Source organism: Mesoplodon densirostris, chromosome 1 (assembly GCF_025265405.1).
Source record: "Mesoplodon densirostris isolate mMesDen1 chromosome 1, mMesDen1 primary haplotype, whole genome shotgun sequence".
NCBI classification, from domain to species: domain Eukaryota; kingdom Metazoa; phylum Chordata; class Mammalia; order Artiodactyla; family Ziphiidae; genus Mesoplodon; species Mesoplodon densirostris.
This window is the reverse complement of record NC_082661.1, coordinates 109,043,658-109,059,821: the sequence shown is the minus strand read 5'-3', so window position 1 is coordinate 109,059,821 and position 16,164 is coordinate 109,043,658. Positions and strand designations below refer to the sequence as shown.

Genomic DNA, 16,164 nt, shown 5'->3' with positions numbered 1-16,164 from the left:
GCAGTGGAGGGTAAAAGAGCCCCACCCTTGCTTCAGCAGCTCTCTGTCACGTCACTCCTGTGTGGCAGGCTGAATATTCATGGGGCTTTGTGAAGACTGAAAATGTTTGAAAAGTTCTACCAAAACCGGATGTACGATTTTGAGACCGCACCTTTAAGCCTGCCTGTTAATTTCAACACACACACACTCAGAGCGGGCAGTGAGAATGTCCTGCTACTCTGTGTAACACAATACCTTTTGGCTTTTGTTTTTGACAGTTTTTTGTCTCCCCTAATCTGGCTACTTTTGTTTTGAGTGTGGTGCCTCCAATATCCATCCTTGCTGTGCTTTATGGCCGATACCTACGGAAACTGACCAAAGTCACTCAGGACTCCCTGGCACAAGCCACTCAGGTAAAGGCCCCTCCCTGGTGTGGTCTCCACTTGAATGAACTCAGAGCCAGGGTATCGGTGGGCAGACCCTAAGGGATGTGCTGAAGCTTTTCAAAAAAGTACTTCCTTTTCCTTACACTAGCCCCCCGGATCTTAGCAACACAAAGTACTACTCTGCCTTCTAGACTAGATTACTACCCACACCTCAGCATTGAGCCCACTTGACTGCACATTGTGTGGACTTCTTACTGTCACTATTTCTTATAGGACGAAAAAGCTAATTATATTCTGAAAATAGTTTCTGGATGATACTCTGTCCTTCATTAATTAATAAAGGTAGCTTTGTAATGCTATCCAGTATTGTCTTTTTTAAAACTTAAAAATAACTTATATTTTCATGTTACAAAGCCATGCATATTTATGAAACTAAAATTTTGAGAATATAAAGAGAAAAAATAACATGCATAATTCTAGCTCTCAGAATGCATGTTATTAACATTTTGGAGTCTATCCTTTTCATCTGTCTTTTTCACTACATAAAATATATTTCTTTATCTATGTACCTACCTTCCCATTTATCTATTTACCTATATATATGATGTGTCTATGTATAGATATATATTTGTTTACAAAAACAGGATTGTTTATCATATACTCTGCTTTGAAATCTATTTTTGACTTAGTTGCATATCATGAGCAGCTTTCTGTTGATAGTATCTTAAAAATGAGAACCACATTTTAATTTTGCCTCCCTCGAAATATATGTATTATTTCTCCCAGCTAGCTGAGGAACGTATTGGAAATATAAGAACTGTTCGAGCTTTTGGGAAAGAAATGACTGAAATAGAGAAATACACCAGCAAAGTGGACCATGTGATGCAGTTAGCAAGGAAAGAGGCATTTGCTCGGGCTGGTTTCTTTGGAGCAGTAAGTAGATCATTTTGGAAAGAGTGAAAAGGGTAGACGTTGGGATTGGGAGGGGTTTTTATTCTGTGAATCTTGCCATACATAGAAAATACTTCTCCCTCAAGAGTAAGAATTACCATCCTTAAAATATTTTTGTGAAGGAGGAGGAAAACAAGTAAATGTAATTAAAGGAAAGGTGATGAGACCAAGACAGTGTGGGATTGGGCACTGATCCTCAGAGTGTGGTCCGGACCAGGCATGTCAGCTTCACCTGGGAACTGGTTAGACACGCAGATTCTCAGCTCCACTCTGGATGTCCTGAATGGGGAACTCTTGGGATGGGGCTGGCAATCTGTGTCTTAGTCCCAGGTCATTCTGATGCAGGCAGTTTGAGACCCACTGAGGATTAACCAAAGTAATCTCAGTGTATTTCAAGAAGGAAGTATAAGAAAATTGATCACGTTGACCACAAGCACTTGGGTAGGACACCGAACTAGAAAATCACCATGATGGCAAATTCATAATATGTTCAAACTGGAAAGAACATTAGAGGTGATTCAGTAATGGCCGTGACTTAACAGATGGGGAGGCCCAAGGAGGCAGCGCTTACAGCAACCATGACCACGCACCTAACTCAGGTCAGGGCAGGTGAGCGGATGCAGGGCTCTAGCTTCTCAGTGCGGCCTGCCCGGCCCATCACCGTCTAGTGTGCTGATTCCCTCCAGTTAGGGAAGGCCTCCTTACTATTATTCTTCTCCTTTGCAAATTGATTAGATTGAGTAAAATAGGAATCTGACGGGTGGCTTAGTGTTTAGGTTTCTGTGTTAATGAGATTATTTCCTTCAATATTGTGATATTTCAAAAGTAGTTTTAAATTCAGATGAAAACTTATTTAGTATTTTGGAAAAATCTTGCTTGATGGTGAAATGCATAAAGGGAATTATAGGCCATGTGAATGCTTTTTGCATTTGGCGACTGTGGTTCCCACCTGACCTCTGTGTTTTCTTCCCTTGACAGACCGGGCTCTCTGGGAACCTGATCGTGCTTTCTGTCCTGTACAAAGGAGGACTGCTGATGGGTAGTGCCCACATGACAGTGGGTGAACTCTCTTCCTTCCTCATGTATGCTTTCTGGGTTGGATTAAGCATTGGAGGTATATAATTTAAATAGGCTTGGGGAATTACAAATCAAAAATAGGGTTACAGTTTCTGAAATGAAAACTTAACTTTCCCATTACTCCACCTCTCATCAATAAACTAACTGCAAAAACCTCTCCTAGAATGTTACTCCAACTTGACTTTGAAAGAAAGAGCAAAGATACAAGTGGGATCCTCCCCGGGGTCAGGAATTTCCAGGGTTTTGCAGGCCCCCCGTAGCTGGTGGAGCTCCGGGTCTCACTGGAGCTCTTTCCAGCTGCATGTAGGACAGCCTGTTCCCTTTCACCATAGGATGGATGCTGGGGAGGAAGGGTGGTGTGAACAGGCATGTACAGGAACCCCCGTCCTCTGGTGGTGATGCTTCCATGATGGGCAAGTCACTGGTGGGGAGTAAAGTTCTTTCTGTACAAAGTCAGCCATGTTCAAAACTAGTGAACAGGGCTTCCCTAGTGGCGCAGTGGTTGAGAGTCTGCCTGCCGATGCAGGGGACACGGGTTCGTGCCCCGGTCCGGGAAGATCCCACATGCCGCGGAGTGGCTGGGCCTGTGAGCCATGGCCGCTGAGCCTGTGCGTCCGGAGCCTGTGCTCCGCAACGGGAGAGGCCACAACAGTGAGAGGCCCGCGTACCGCAAAAAAAAAAAAAAAAAAAAAAAAAAAAAAAACTAGTGAACAATCAGAAATATAAACGATAGAGTACATGAAGCACAGTTGCTTGCTTTTGTCAAGAAATCTGTCAGAGATGAGCTTTCATTGTCTACTGAGTGAAGGGAAGCAAGATCCATGGAGTCTGTGAGGTTTTCTCTTCCGTAGCTTTCCTGAGGCCCCAGCCAACTGGGAGCAGATGATTTCCTGCTTTTTGTTTTCCTTCTTCTCTTTGAAAAGAGATGGAAAGGTTAGATAAACATTGAAGTCTGGTTCAAGGAGCTCAGGTATCCCATGGGGGTCACCTCAATCGACACTCTTGTTTTCAGGGTTTTCTACTGGTTAAAGGTATAGGCTTTTCCTTAGGTATCTGCAGTCAGCAAGTGAGGATATTTTCTGGACTGAGATTTCCAGAGACCCCTTTAAAAATAGCGTTTTAGTTCCTCTGGCTGGTCTTGAAGACAAAACTGATCAAGACACTTCCGGGTGCTGAGTGACTTGGGAAGCGAGAGGGCCAGTTCAGGAGGACAGAGCGATGACCGTGTTGCTCTTTTCTCTCCGTCTCTTGGTTTGGGCCTGTCGGGCTGTAGGCTCGCACACCCGTGTGGGTGGGTTCCTTTCAGCCTTCTGTCCGACCTCAGAGCGGACTTGTCTGCCGCCACCTTCCCTCTCTGTGGCCTTCCTGTGCACGGTCCACGCTTGACCGCTGTCAGCTTTCCTCCTGCCCCCGCCCCAATCTTGCGTTTTCTGCCACATTTGTCTTGATCTTTCTTAGTCCCTCTGCTGACACCTCCTTTTTTCCATAGTACTTGACCTGATAGACACTACCTCTGTTTTGGGGTGTTCTGCTGCCCTACCTTTTGTCCCAAGTTCATAGCTGTGTCTTGCACAGAAATTGGTTGGAAACACAGTTCCCATCCCCTGGGAGTCAGTTACCTCCCCTGGTCACAGATGTGCTGCTGAGGCTTTATCTGTGCTTGAGATTTCGGGAGGCTCGGCCTCCTGAGCCACAGGCCACCGCACAGCTCTGGTTGATGGTTCCTGCCATCTGGCGGTGGAGAGAGGAGTGAAGTGTGGGCTGGACTGTAGGGACCTGTTACAGGTTGAGTTGGGTTTTAAATGTTTTTGTGAAGCTCACTGTTTAGAGTGATTCTGTAATGAATCTGCAATCAAGAAATCCTGTTTTATTTATTAAATAAATCAGAATTTTTATATGTTGGTTCCTGCTTACAATAGATTTTACTGAAAAAAAAACCCACAGTAAATTCTACATTTATTTTCTGTTGTGAGAGGGTCAGAGGTGCTATTTGAAGGAAAATATGCTTGTTTATTTTATACCAGAGAAAGCTCTTACATCTTCCTATCGAACCCAATATCTTTTTTTCTTACATTTTTATTGAGGTGAAATTCATGTAACACAAACATAATCATTTTTAAATGTGCAGCTCAGTGGCATTTAGTACATTCACAGTGTTGTGCAACCACTACCTCTGTTTAGTTCCAAAATATTTTCCTTACCTCGAAGAAAAGCCCATACTCATCAAGCAGTCTATACCCCCCTCCCCAGCCCCTAGCAACCAGTTTGCTTCCTATCTGTATGTATTTACTTATTCCGGATATTTCACGTGAATGGAATCATACAGTTTGTGACCTTGTGTGTTTGGCTTCTTTCCCTTCGCATGTTTTCAAAGTTCACCCACATTGTAGCATGTACTTCATTCCTTTTTGTGGTTGAGTAATATTCAATTGTATGGATAGACCACATTTTGTTTATCCAGGGCCATTTTGTCTTTGTTTCTGTTTTCCAGAGTCTAAACTCTTTACTATGTTGTGAACTACTTCCGACTCTTTCTCTTGACTTTCCCTTCCTTCCTTCCTTCCTTCCTTCCTTCCTTCCAATTAATAGACTTCTTAAAAGAGCAGTTTTAGGGGCTTCCCTGGTGGCACAGTGGTTAAGAACCCGCCTGCCAGTGCAGGGGACACGGGTTCGAGCCCTGGTCCGGGAAGATCCCACATGCCACGGGGCAACTAAGCCCGTGAGCCACAACTCCTGAGCCTGCGCTCTAGAGCCCGTGAGCCACAACTACTGAGCCTACGTGCCACAACTACTGAGCCTGAGCTCTAGAGCCCATGCTCTGCAACAAGAGAAGCCACCGCAATGAGAAGCCCGCGCACCACAACCAAGAGTAGCCCCCACTCGCCGCAACTAGAGAAAGCCTGCGTGCAGCAACAAAGACCCAACGCAGCCCAAAAAAAGGAGCAGTTTTAGGTTCACAACAAAGTTGAGCAGAAAGTACAGAGAGTCCCATAGACCCCCCACCTCCCATGCACAAACTCCCCCATTTATCAGCATCCCCCACCAGATGGTGCATTTGTTATAATTGATGAATATACACCGACACGTTACCTAAGTCCAGAGTCTACCTTAGGGGGTCACTCGTAGTGGTGTACATTCTGTGGGTCTGGACAAATGTATAATGGCATGTATCCACTACAGAGTAGTGTCACTACCCTAAAAATCCTCTGTGCTCTGCCTATTCATCCTTCCTTCCCGCCAACCCCTGGCAACCACTGATTTTTTTACTGTCTCCACAGTTTTGCCTTTTCCAGATGTCGTATTGTTGAAATCATGCAGTGTGGAGCCTTTTACCTTAGCTTCCTTCACTTAGTAGTAGGCATTGAAGGTCCCTCCATGTCTTCTCATGGCTCAGTAGCTCTTTTCTTTTTAATGTTGTCTGGATGGACCACAGTTTATCCATTAAAAGGACATCTTTGTTGCTTCCAAGTTTTGGCAGTTATGAATAAAGCTGCTGTGAACATTTGTGTGCAGGTTTTTGTGTGGATATAAGTTTTCATCTCCTTTGGGTAAACACAAAGGAGCACGATTGCTAGATTGCATATGGTAACAGTATGTTTAGTGTTGTAAGAAATCACCAAACATTCTTCCAAAGTGGCTGCACCATTTTGCACTCCCACCAGCCCTGAATAAGAGTTCCTGTTGCTCCACATCCTCACCAGCATTTGGTGGTGTTAGAATTTTGGATTTTTGCTGTTCTGATAGGTTCGTTGTCATAATTTGCTTTTTTCCCTGGTGATGTGATGCAGAGTATCCTTTTATATATTTATTTGCCATGGGTGTATCTTTGGTGAGATGTCTGTTTGTCCATTTTTTAATTGGCTGTTTGTTTTCTTATTGTTGAGTTTTAAGAATTCTTTGTATACAATAGTCTCCCCTTATCCTCGGTTTCACTTTCTGTAGTTTCAGTTACTTGTGGTCAACTGCAGTCTGAAAATATTAAATGGAAAATTCCAGAAATAAGTCATAAATTTTAAATTGCACACCATTCGGAGTAGCGTGATGAAATCTCATGCTGTCCTGCCTGGGACATGGGCCATCCCTTTGTCCAGCGCATCCCACCCATTAGTCTTTTGGTAGCCGTCTCGGTGACCAGATGCATTGTGTAGTACTGCAGTGCTTGTATTGACGTGACCCTTGTTTCACTTAATAATGGCCCCAAATTGCAAGAGTGGTGATGCTGGCAATTCAGATATGCCAAAGAGAAGCCATGAAGTGCTTCCTTTAAGTGAAAGGGTGAAAGTTCTTGATTTCATAAAGAAAGAGAAAAAATCATATGCTGAGGTTACTGAGATCTATGGTAAGAATGAGTCTTCTGGTCATGAAATTGTGAAGAAGGAAAAAGAAATTTGTGCTGGTGTTGCTGTCGCACCTCAGACTGCAAAAGTTACACCACACTGCTTAGTTAAGATGGAAAAGGCATTTAATTTGTACAAGATACTTTGAGAGAGACCACATTCACATGACTTGTTACAGTATATTGTTATAATTCTATTTTACTATTAATGTTACTCTCTTTATAAATTAAACTTTATCTTAAGTATATGTATGTAGGAAAAAAATAGAGTTGACCCTTGAACAACACGGGTTTGAACTGTGAGGGTCCACTTATACAGAATTTTTTTTCAATAGATACGTACTGTAGTACTACAGAATCCATGGATGCAGTTACAGAGGGCCTACTACAGAGTTATACATGGATTTTCACATGCGAGGGGGTTGGCGCCCCTAACCCCTGTGTTGCTCAAGGGTCAGCTGTAGTATATATGGGGCACCACGGTTTCAGGCATCCATGGGGGTTTTGGAACGTATCCCCCACGGATTAGGGGGAACTACTGTATTTTGGATACCAGTCCTTTGTCGATGTGTCTTTTTCAAATAATTTCTCCAAGACTGTGACCCGTCTTCTCATTCTCTTGACAGTGTCTTTCACAGAGCAGAAGTTTTTAATTTTAATGAACTCTAACTTCCTTAAGTTTTTCTTTCGTGGATTGTGCTTTTGATACTTAAAAAGTCATTGCTGAACACAAGGTCATATATGTTTTTCTCTTATGTTATCTTCTCAGAGTTTTCTAGTTTGGCGTTTTACGTTTAGACCACTTTGAGTTAATTTTTGTGAAAGGGGTAAGGTCTGTGTCCTGAATCATTTTTTGCACATGGATGTCTGGTTGTTCCAGCACCATTTGTTGAAAAGCCTACCCTTTCTTCATTGAATTGCATTTGCTCATTTTCAAAGATCAACTGACTATATGTATGTGGCTCTGTTTCTGACCAATGCATTCTTAATTTAACCTGAAGGTTTTAATCCACCGTATCTTGTATAAATAACCGTATACCTTAGAATACTTGAATTGCATTTTTTCAGCATCCTTACTGAGGGAAAGTGTTACAAGTATGTGTTCTGGCAGTTGACATGGAGTGTACTTGGAGTTTAAATCATTAATTAAATCATAGTTCAAAGGTGGCTTTAAGAAGAGGTTGGGGGCTTCCCTGGTGGCGCAGTGGTTGAGAGGCCGCCTGCCGATGCAGGGGACACGAGTTCGTGCCCCGGTCCGGGAGGATCCCACATGCCGCAGAGTGGCTAGGCCCGTGAGCCATGGCCACTGAGCCTGCGCGTCAGGAGCCTGTGCTCCGCAACGGGAGAGGCTACAACAGTGAGAGGCCCGCGTAAGGCAAAAAAAAAAAAAAAAAAAAGGAGAGGTTGGAGTATTTAACATTGCCAAATTTCTTTTCAGTTTTTAGCCTGGTAAAAGTTTATTTGTTGAGTGTCTGAAAGGAGGGTTTGATTATGTGGATATGTCTTTTAAATGATTATTGGGGTACCTTAAATTCCTTATAAGTGTGGGATAAGCATTATATTTTATTTATATTGCTATGTTTTTGAGTAGGTAGACTTTTATGTAACATTGTGATTTTAATTCAGTGGTTGATTAGTATGCCTATATGTATTTATAAATTCCCTGATCTGACCAAACATTAAATCCTTATTAGAAATAATGAAATTGGAGGAGGAGAAACTGAAGGAACACAAGGGTATGAGACTGAGGGAACTCTGATGGATTCCCAGGTAGCTGCTTCAAATCAGATTCTATATTAACAGCAGATTGTGATCACTGTTCCCAGGGGGGCGGGAGTAGCAGAGGGCTGTTTGCTGGTACCCGTGATAGACGTGTGCCTTTGCTTCTCGTCCTCAGGGCTGAGCTCCTTCTACTCAGAGCTGATGAAGGGCCTGGGTGCCGGGGGCCGCCTCTGGGAGCTCCTCGAGAGAGAACCGGAGCTTCCTTTCAATGGTGGGTCTGAAATGGGTTTGCTCCTCTTTGCTGGGATTAAACAAATGTGGTTTCGGACTGTGACACCAGCTTCCTGCTCGCCTTGGGATGGACGAACTTGAACGGGATGCCGTCCCTTGCACGCGGCAGGGACAGGGCCATCAATGGGGTGGGCGGTGAGGCAGGACAGCTGCTGGGCGCTGTTACGGGGTCCCAGGGCGTCCCTGGAGGCGTGGGGACTGACCACAAAGTGGGCAGCCACTGTTTACCTCCCTGCAGGCGATTTGCTGCCACAGACAGCAGGGTGGAAGTGAGTGCAGCTCAGGGGTGCAGATAGGAAGGGCCCGGCCAGTGCCCAGACTTGTCTTCCTTGGTGCTTTTGACGTTTGTGTGGGCAGGGGGAGGGAGGACAGGAAGAGGGATCACATGTATAAAAGCCTCTGAGATGCCTGGCTTCGGGGGTGGGGTGGAGGGTGCTGGTGCTAATTGGCTGGAGCTGTCTCCTTAGTCAGCTGCTTCCCGGGAAGCCGGAAGCCGGCACTCGGGGCAGCTGTGCGGCCTGGGCCAGCCAGCCAAGGGCTCGGGGGATGGGGCTGTGAGCGGCAACCGCTGCCAGCTGCTCACTGATCCCTAGGTACTGGCGGTTGGCCCCAGGTCAGTAGTGAACGCCCGGTATTCTCCACTGTGACAGGCTGGGAGAGATTGAGCCCCTGCTCCCAAGTCAGGAGCAAGGTTACACAGGACAGAGCAGACCTCTGACCCCCTCTAGCTCTGGGGCTGTTGTGCAGCGCTTGCCTGTTCATCATCATCCTCTCAAAACATTGATTTAGAGAAGGTGAGGTAAACCCTAGACAAGGGAACCGCAGAGGCAGCATACAGGGGGAAGGCCACTGGGCTCGCCCGCACGGCTCCCGGGCTGGAAGCTCCATCCACGGCTCGGTTGGCACGGCCAGGCTGGCTCCTCTTCACTTTGGCGTCCCGTCAGTAAGGCTGGGATGGGGACTTCTACCTCTCAGGGCTGTGAGACTCCAGCCAAGTGGTGGGCGTATGGTTGTACTGCCCGTGCAGAGCGGGTTCAGGGAAGCGCTGGTCGGAAGCCTCCCAACTTGCCCGGGAAGAGCCCAGACTCCAGGACTCGCCATGCTGGGCCGCGTCTGCAGTCAGACAGGCGGGCACTGGGCTCCACTGTGAGCCTGAGCTTTGCCCTGAGTGATTGGAGCTCCATCTTCCCTTGCAGAGGGGGCCATTTTAAACGAGAAGAGCTTCCAGGGCGCTTTGGAGTTCAAGAACGTGCATTTCGCCTATCCAGCTCGCCCAGAGGTTCCCGTATTCCAGGATTTCAGCCTTTCTATCCCAGCAGGATCCATCACAGCGCTGGTTGGCCCAAGTGGTTCTGGCAAATCAACAGTGATTTCTCTCCTGCTGAGGTTGTACGACCCCAGCGCTGGTGAGTGGCTGAGCACGTTGTAGGACGGGAGGCCTCTCCTGAGCCCCCAGAGGGTCAGATTACGCAGGGGCCGTGCAGTGCACGAGTTCTGAACGTAGAGGGTTTGTTCCCAGCAAGGAAATCCCAGACAGAGGATTCACTTTTCGGGCTATGGCAGCTAGTACAGAGGGCCCGTCGGGCACATTGTATATCTTGTGTTCGCCACTCAGGTCCAGAGTGACTTCCTGAACCCCACCTCCTCGTGTCCCGTGTGGTGCTTCCTCCACTGGGAGAGGGGCTCCAAGAAGGTGCCTCGGGGCTGCTCAGCACCACTGGCCACGGCAGCACCATGAGTAAGTGCCACTCTGTGCCGGCCCTGGGCTTGTGCAGGAGCCCGGGCTCTCCCTGCAGCCCTCCGGTCCTCCTGCCTGGGGCTGGTGTGCAGACAGGGCACGTGGCCGTCACTGATTTGCTTCTGGGCCGCTGCTCCGTTGAAGCTTTCTTGTGGTAGTAGAGATTTTCTTATGGATTTTTCTCATTCAGGTTTTTTTTTTTTTTTAATTTTTAACTGGATTATAGCAGCTTTCAGAGCAGAGAACACATTATTTTACTTTTTTATATCTTTTTAAAATATACAGTTGACATACAACATATTAGTTTTAGGTGTTGTAGAGCATAATGATTCCATACATGTATATACTGTGAAACGGTCACCTCAGCGTGTCGAGTTAACATCCATCACCACACACAGTTACAGAGTTGATATCCTTCTTTGTATCAGAGCTCGGAGAAGATAGTCTGTTTTTGGATTAAGAAAACAATGATGGGGACTTCCCTGGTGGTCCAGTGGCTAAGACTCTGCGCTCCCAGTGCAGGGGGCCCAGGTTCGATCCCTGGTCAGGGAACTAGATCCCACGTGCATGCTGCAACTGAGACCCAACGCAACCGAAATAAAATTAAATAAACAAATATTTTTAAAAAAATGATATTTCTCAGCAAGAAAACAATTGTCGGTATAAAATAAAACCATGAATTTAAAGAGTATGTCTTATGGCCTTTTTGGTTACAACAGTGTGAGAGCTGGTTATGTGCCAGGTAATTATCTGACTCACAGATCCTGACCCACAGAACCACCAAGTGCATTAAAATGGTATTACTACACTGTTTGCCTCTGGAATCACTGCATTGGTTTACCCTCTACTTGCTGTAAAATTCTGAGTTTAGAAAAATCCTAGTGAGGGGGATGCAAATCAAGTCAAAATACTAAGTCTCTAGTTTCTTCATCACAGTGAATAAATTAAGGAGAAAAGCAACTACACTTACATTCCTGCCTTGTATAGCCTATAGAACACTTACACTTTTTAAGTCAAGACCTCAGGTTTTTGTAGGTTTATGAAAGTTTACAGCTGGCTTGTATAATGCCACACACCTAACTGAGAAGGAATGGGATTTCTTGTGTTGGTCGCTGTCATTGTAATCGGGAAGCATGATTGCGTTCCCTCAAGGTGTAGAGGTAATTCTGTCAGCTGAGGTCACAGGGTTACTCTGCCACTGTGTCAAACGGAGTGTTAGTTGCAGACGGCAGACTCTCCAGCTGTGCTTACTCGGGAAGGTGAGCTGGGTGGATGAGCTAGGTGGGCTTAGTCATCTAACCACTGCAGGGAGGTAGTAGGCGTGGACAATCCAGAAAAGTCCCTTTTAGCTCTGAAATTCCCTAAAATATGTTGGTTTAGATTCTGTTTGGAGATTTTGAGTATCTTTAAAAAACTGAGTCTGGAGTTTTTACACCAGAGCCTTTCTGTGTTTACATAAGTCATGGGCCCCATGACACCCAGTGACTCTTTTCCTTCTTCTCTGCAAGGAACGATCAGTCTTGATGGCCGTGACATCCGTCAGCTAAATCCAGTCTGGCTGAGATCCAAGATTGGGACAGTGAGTCAGGTAGGAGGAGAGGGCTCCATTTTTTATTACATTTTCTTTTAAAATTGCTTTTGTCATTTGCTTTTTTCCTGGTCTTGAGCCTTTCAAAAGAAAAGGAATGGAAGTTTTCTAGATGTATTAAACCAATCTCCAGGGCAGGTTGTTTAGGTTTGTAAATAGTGCTGTTTCCTGAAAACCTTAAACACTTTAACCACTCGAAGCATTGACTGTATCAGAAGCTGGGGACTGGCATTACTTTGTAATGCAGATAGTCTAGAAGATTGGGGAGAAAAAGATAAAACTTTTTAGCTTCTTCTGGCTCTTCCTCAATTCTCATTTTCATTACTAGCCAGTCTACTGTTTTGCATAATGGGTTTCAGAGACAAGCAAGCAAAGGCTATGGCCAGAGCCAGGGTCTCCTTGCAAAGAGGCTGCAGATTTCAAGAACCTTGATGTAATGCAGCATCTTTGATGAGGCTGTTTTCACAGGACCACTCAGTGCAGGGGAATTTTGACACAGCTATTGGTATTTTTATCACCAAGCTTCGTGCACAGCAGGCAAACCCAAGCACCCCCACTCCTGAGCCTCTTCCTCTAATGAGCCTTCCCTCAGCACCACTCCACTGGGTGGGGGGCAGTGACGGGGGGCTTGGCTCGGTGGGGCAAGGGTAACGGCAGTGCCACAGCCTTATTAGGGAGGGAGAAAGAAGCTGGGAGTTCATTTGCTTTTTAGGACTGTTCCACAGAATAGCTCTGTTCAAATGCCACGTTCCTGTCTGCTCTGTGTGTATTTCAAAAAGTGATAGAGAGAGAGAGAGAGGCATGGACATATATACACTGCCAAACGTAAGGTAGATAGCTAGTGGGAAGCAGCCGCATAGCACAAGGAGATCAGCTCGGTGCTTTGTGACGGACTGGAGGGGGGGGATAGGGAGGGTGGGAGGGAGGGAGACGCAAGAGGGAAGGGATATGGGAACAGATGTATATGTATAACTGATTCACTTTGTTATAAAGCAGAAACTAATAAAATTTTAAAAAGTTTAAAAAAAAAGTGATAGATAGAAATGGATTCTCCTATTGCCCTTGGAAGGCAGGCAGATGGAGAATGCAGACGGGCTCGGGGTCCTCCTTGGGGAGGGGGACTTGGGTTTACAGAGCGCCTGCTGTGTGCTGGATGCTTGCAGGTGGCTACTGTGGGACCCCGTGTCCTGCAGTGGGGGACCTACAGGTGATAAAGGCAGTCCTGCTCGTACTAATGCATGAATTTTTTAATCGCCCACGGGGTATATTTATGGAGAATGAACCAGAAAAATATATTCTCTGGGAACCGTTTAGTGTCTTAGCTACAAGTATTGTACTAAGCTCCACTGTATTTACTAGACTGTTGCAATTTGCAATAAATACGTTTTATTTCCAATGTGTAGGAACCAATTTTGTTTTCTTGCTCAATTGCGGAGAACATTGCCTATGGTGCTGACGACCCTTCCTCGGTGACGGCCGAGCAGGTAGAGAAAGTGGCTGGTGTAGCCAATGCAGCTGCTTTCATCCGACATTTCCCTCAAGGGTTCAACACTGTGGTCGGAGAAAAGGGCGTTCTCCTCTCAGGTACCTTTTTGTTACCCCTTTGCAGCAAACACTCTCTAAACACTTCCTGTCGCAGTGCTATTTTCTAATTAGGCTCTTGTCCTTAGAGTTTATGAAATTAACCTTTTTCGTTTTCTCACATCTCTTTTGTATGTGGACAACTCCCCAGTTCCTTTCACTTTCTACCCCAGAGGTGTTTCCAGATTCACACTGGTGTCCCACTGGGTAGTACTCAGCCACAGCAGCTTTCTCTCATCCCAGAAAAGATAACGTTTTGCAACTCGATATCCTTGAAAATTGTAGAAAATAAGACAGATACCACGGATAGCAGGATGATTTGTCCAGGGAGGCAGAGACTGAATCAGGGCAGACGTGCAGCTGAAGGAGCTCCTTATTCCCCACTTCGTAGGTTACGTGTAGACCCGGGACTTACAAACTTTTCTGTAAAGGACCAGAGAGTAGATGATTTAGGTTTGTGCATCACATGTGGTCTCTGTCACAGTCTTATTATTATTTTTTTAACGACTCCTTTAAAACATAAAAAGCATTCTCAGCGTGAGGCTGTGCACAGACAGGCCCTGGTCCAGACCTGGACCAGGTGGAGTCCGCTCTGCCCCATCCTGGACGAATGGGGGCTTGCAGGGCTGTGGCACCATCTGGCCCGTGGTATCGGCTCACCCCGCAGGTCAGATCGCCTTTGGGGGCGGTGTTTCCAGGAGGAAAAGAGAAAACAGTTCTATTGCTTTTGAGTGCAGAAGTGGGACCAATGAATAGAAGAGTAAATCTTTGGTGAAACACAGATTTTTTTTTATTACAAATATTCAACTGTACTTTCTTTCACGACGAGCTCTGTCACTGGATGTGTGCGAGCAGGGTGTGGAGGCCTCCATGTCAGAGTGAAGGCTGCCAGGGTGGACTGAGGCAGGGGTCCTTTCCAGTGCTAAACTGTTTGCTTGAACTTAGACTGCAGACAGTTTAACACAAAAACATTTTAAGTTTGTTGTGTATGATTTGTTTAAACTATAGGCAGTAGCTGAAAAAATGATTTTTGATAGATTGGGGAAGTTCCGGGGTTTTGATAGATTGGGGAAGTTCCGGGGGTTTTGATAGATTGGAGAAGTTCCGGGAGTAGAACCTCTACTGTGTCGCTGGAACAGACGTGTCCTTGGGCAGGACGCCAGTGTAAGCTGCTGGTGGTGAAATTACCGAGGTGGAGGGGTAGGGTTGGGAGCTACCTGTGCTCTGTCCCATGAGCACAGCACCTGCTCCCTTGGAACAGGTGCTGCGTGTCCTTCCCTTTGACCAGGATGCTCAAGCTCCATCTCCAATGAAATAACCAAAGGTTTCAGTCTACCCTGGAGGAAGGGTGGATGTCTAGCAGTAGGCCCCCCGTGTGCTCATTGGCACTGAGGTTTTCAGAGCTGTCCAGAGCCCTTGGTGGCCGCTCTGCTGACCCACACCGAGCACTCAGACCCCCACCAACCAGAGAATTGGGAAAGGAAGGGTTTTTCCTCCTTCCCTCATCGTGAGGGTGGGGTTGCCTGGTTGAGGACAGCTTTTAGCAGCACCACCCTTTTCAGTTTAAATGATTAACTTGTCTTAGATGAAATAATAAGTAGGTTCAGCCAGTAACATCAACCAAAAAGGAATGTTTTTGCCACCAAAAGTGGAATTGAGTTTCCTAACGTGAACTAAGTTGGGAGGAGTGAGTTGAGTCCTGCTCTGAGACTTCACCAGTTATAACTTAGGAGAGCGTCCCTGGGGGGAAGGAGAGGGTGGGGTGCAACAGGGATGAGGAAGGGAAGTATCATCTGTCTGTCCCTTCCCCCTTCCCTCACACCGCCCCCTTGCGTTTAGTAGAATTTGAGTTTTACAAAGGGGGCTGGCTAGCATGGCAGAGTCTATCTGTTGCCCCCAGTTTCATACATGCACAAAGTACCGCGTGTGTCGGTTGTTCCCTGGGGCAGGAAAAAGAAAACAGCGTGAGAGTGGAAGTATGGAGTAGTGTTCTGGGCGGACGGTGGCGTTACCAGTCCCAGCTCCTTTCGCTCCTGTCCATCTCACGTACTGCTCTGAAACCCCTAACTTTCTCGAGTTTCCCGTTTGTTTCCTGCTACAAGAGGCGCTCTCTTTGGGGGCGCGGCGCGTGTGTGGTTAAAAGCACACCCCACTGTTCAGACCTCGGCTCTGCCACTGACTAGCTGTGAGGCCTCTCGCAGGATATTTGTGCCTCAGCTTTTCACCTGTAAAAGAGAATCACTATAGGATCTACTTCAAAGGCTTGTTTTTGAGGTGAAATGAAATAATACATGTAATGCATTCAGGAAATGCCTGGGACGTAGGAATTCCTCAGTGTTAGCCGTGATAATCATTGTTGTTATTATTAATCTTGAGATAGATGAGGAAACATTGTAATATTTAAAACGTAGGTTTCTGTTCTCGCATCTATCTCAACTATGACTGGGAGAAACTACCTTCAAATTGCCACATGGCTCATCAGAAAAGCCTATTACCAAGAATTTTTGTTAAGGCC

At 46.0% G+C, this 16,164-nt stretch overlaps 1 protein-coding gene across 2 annotated transcripts in view; it reads left to right on the top strand.

Annotated features, from left to right (window-relative positions):
* Positions 1–16,164, top strand: part of ABCB10 (ATP binding cassette subfamily B member 10) — a 33,380-nt gene that overhangs the window by 13,340 nt on the left and 3,876 nt on the right. For both annotated transcript variants that reach the window (XM_060107525.1, XM_060107516.1), the window contains exons 4-10: positions 258–392; positions 1,152–1,298; positions 2,295–2,430; positions 8,627–8,722; positions 9,939–10,148; positions 11,989–12,068; positions 13,472–13,652. In XM_060107525.1, the coding sequence (XP_059963508.1) occupies positions 258–392; positions 1,152–1,298; positions 2,295–2,430; positions 8,627–8,722; positions 9,939–10,148; positions 11,989–12,068; positions 13,472–13,652 (985 nt within the window). The remainder of the gene's footprint in view (positions 1–257; positions 393–1,151; positions 1,299–2,294; positions 2,431–8,626; positions 8,723–9,938; positions 10,149–11,988; positions 12,069–13,471; positions 13,653–16,164) is intronic.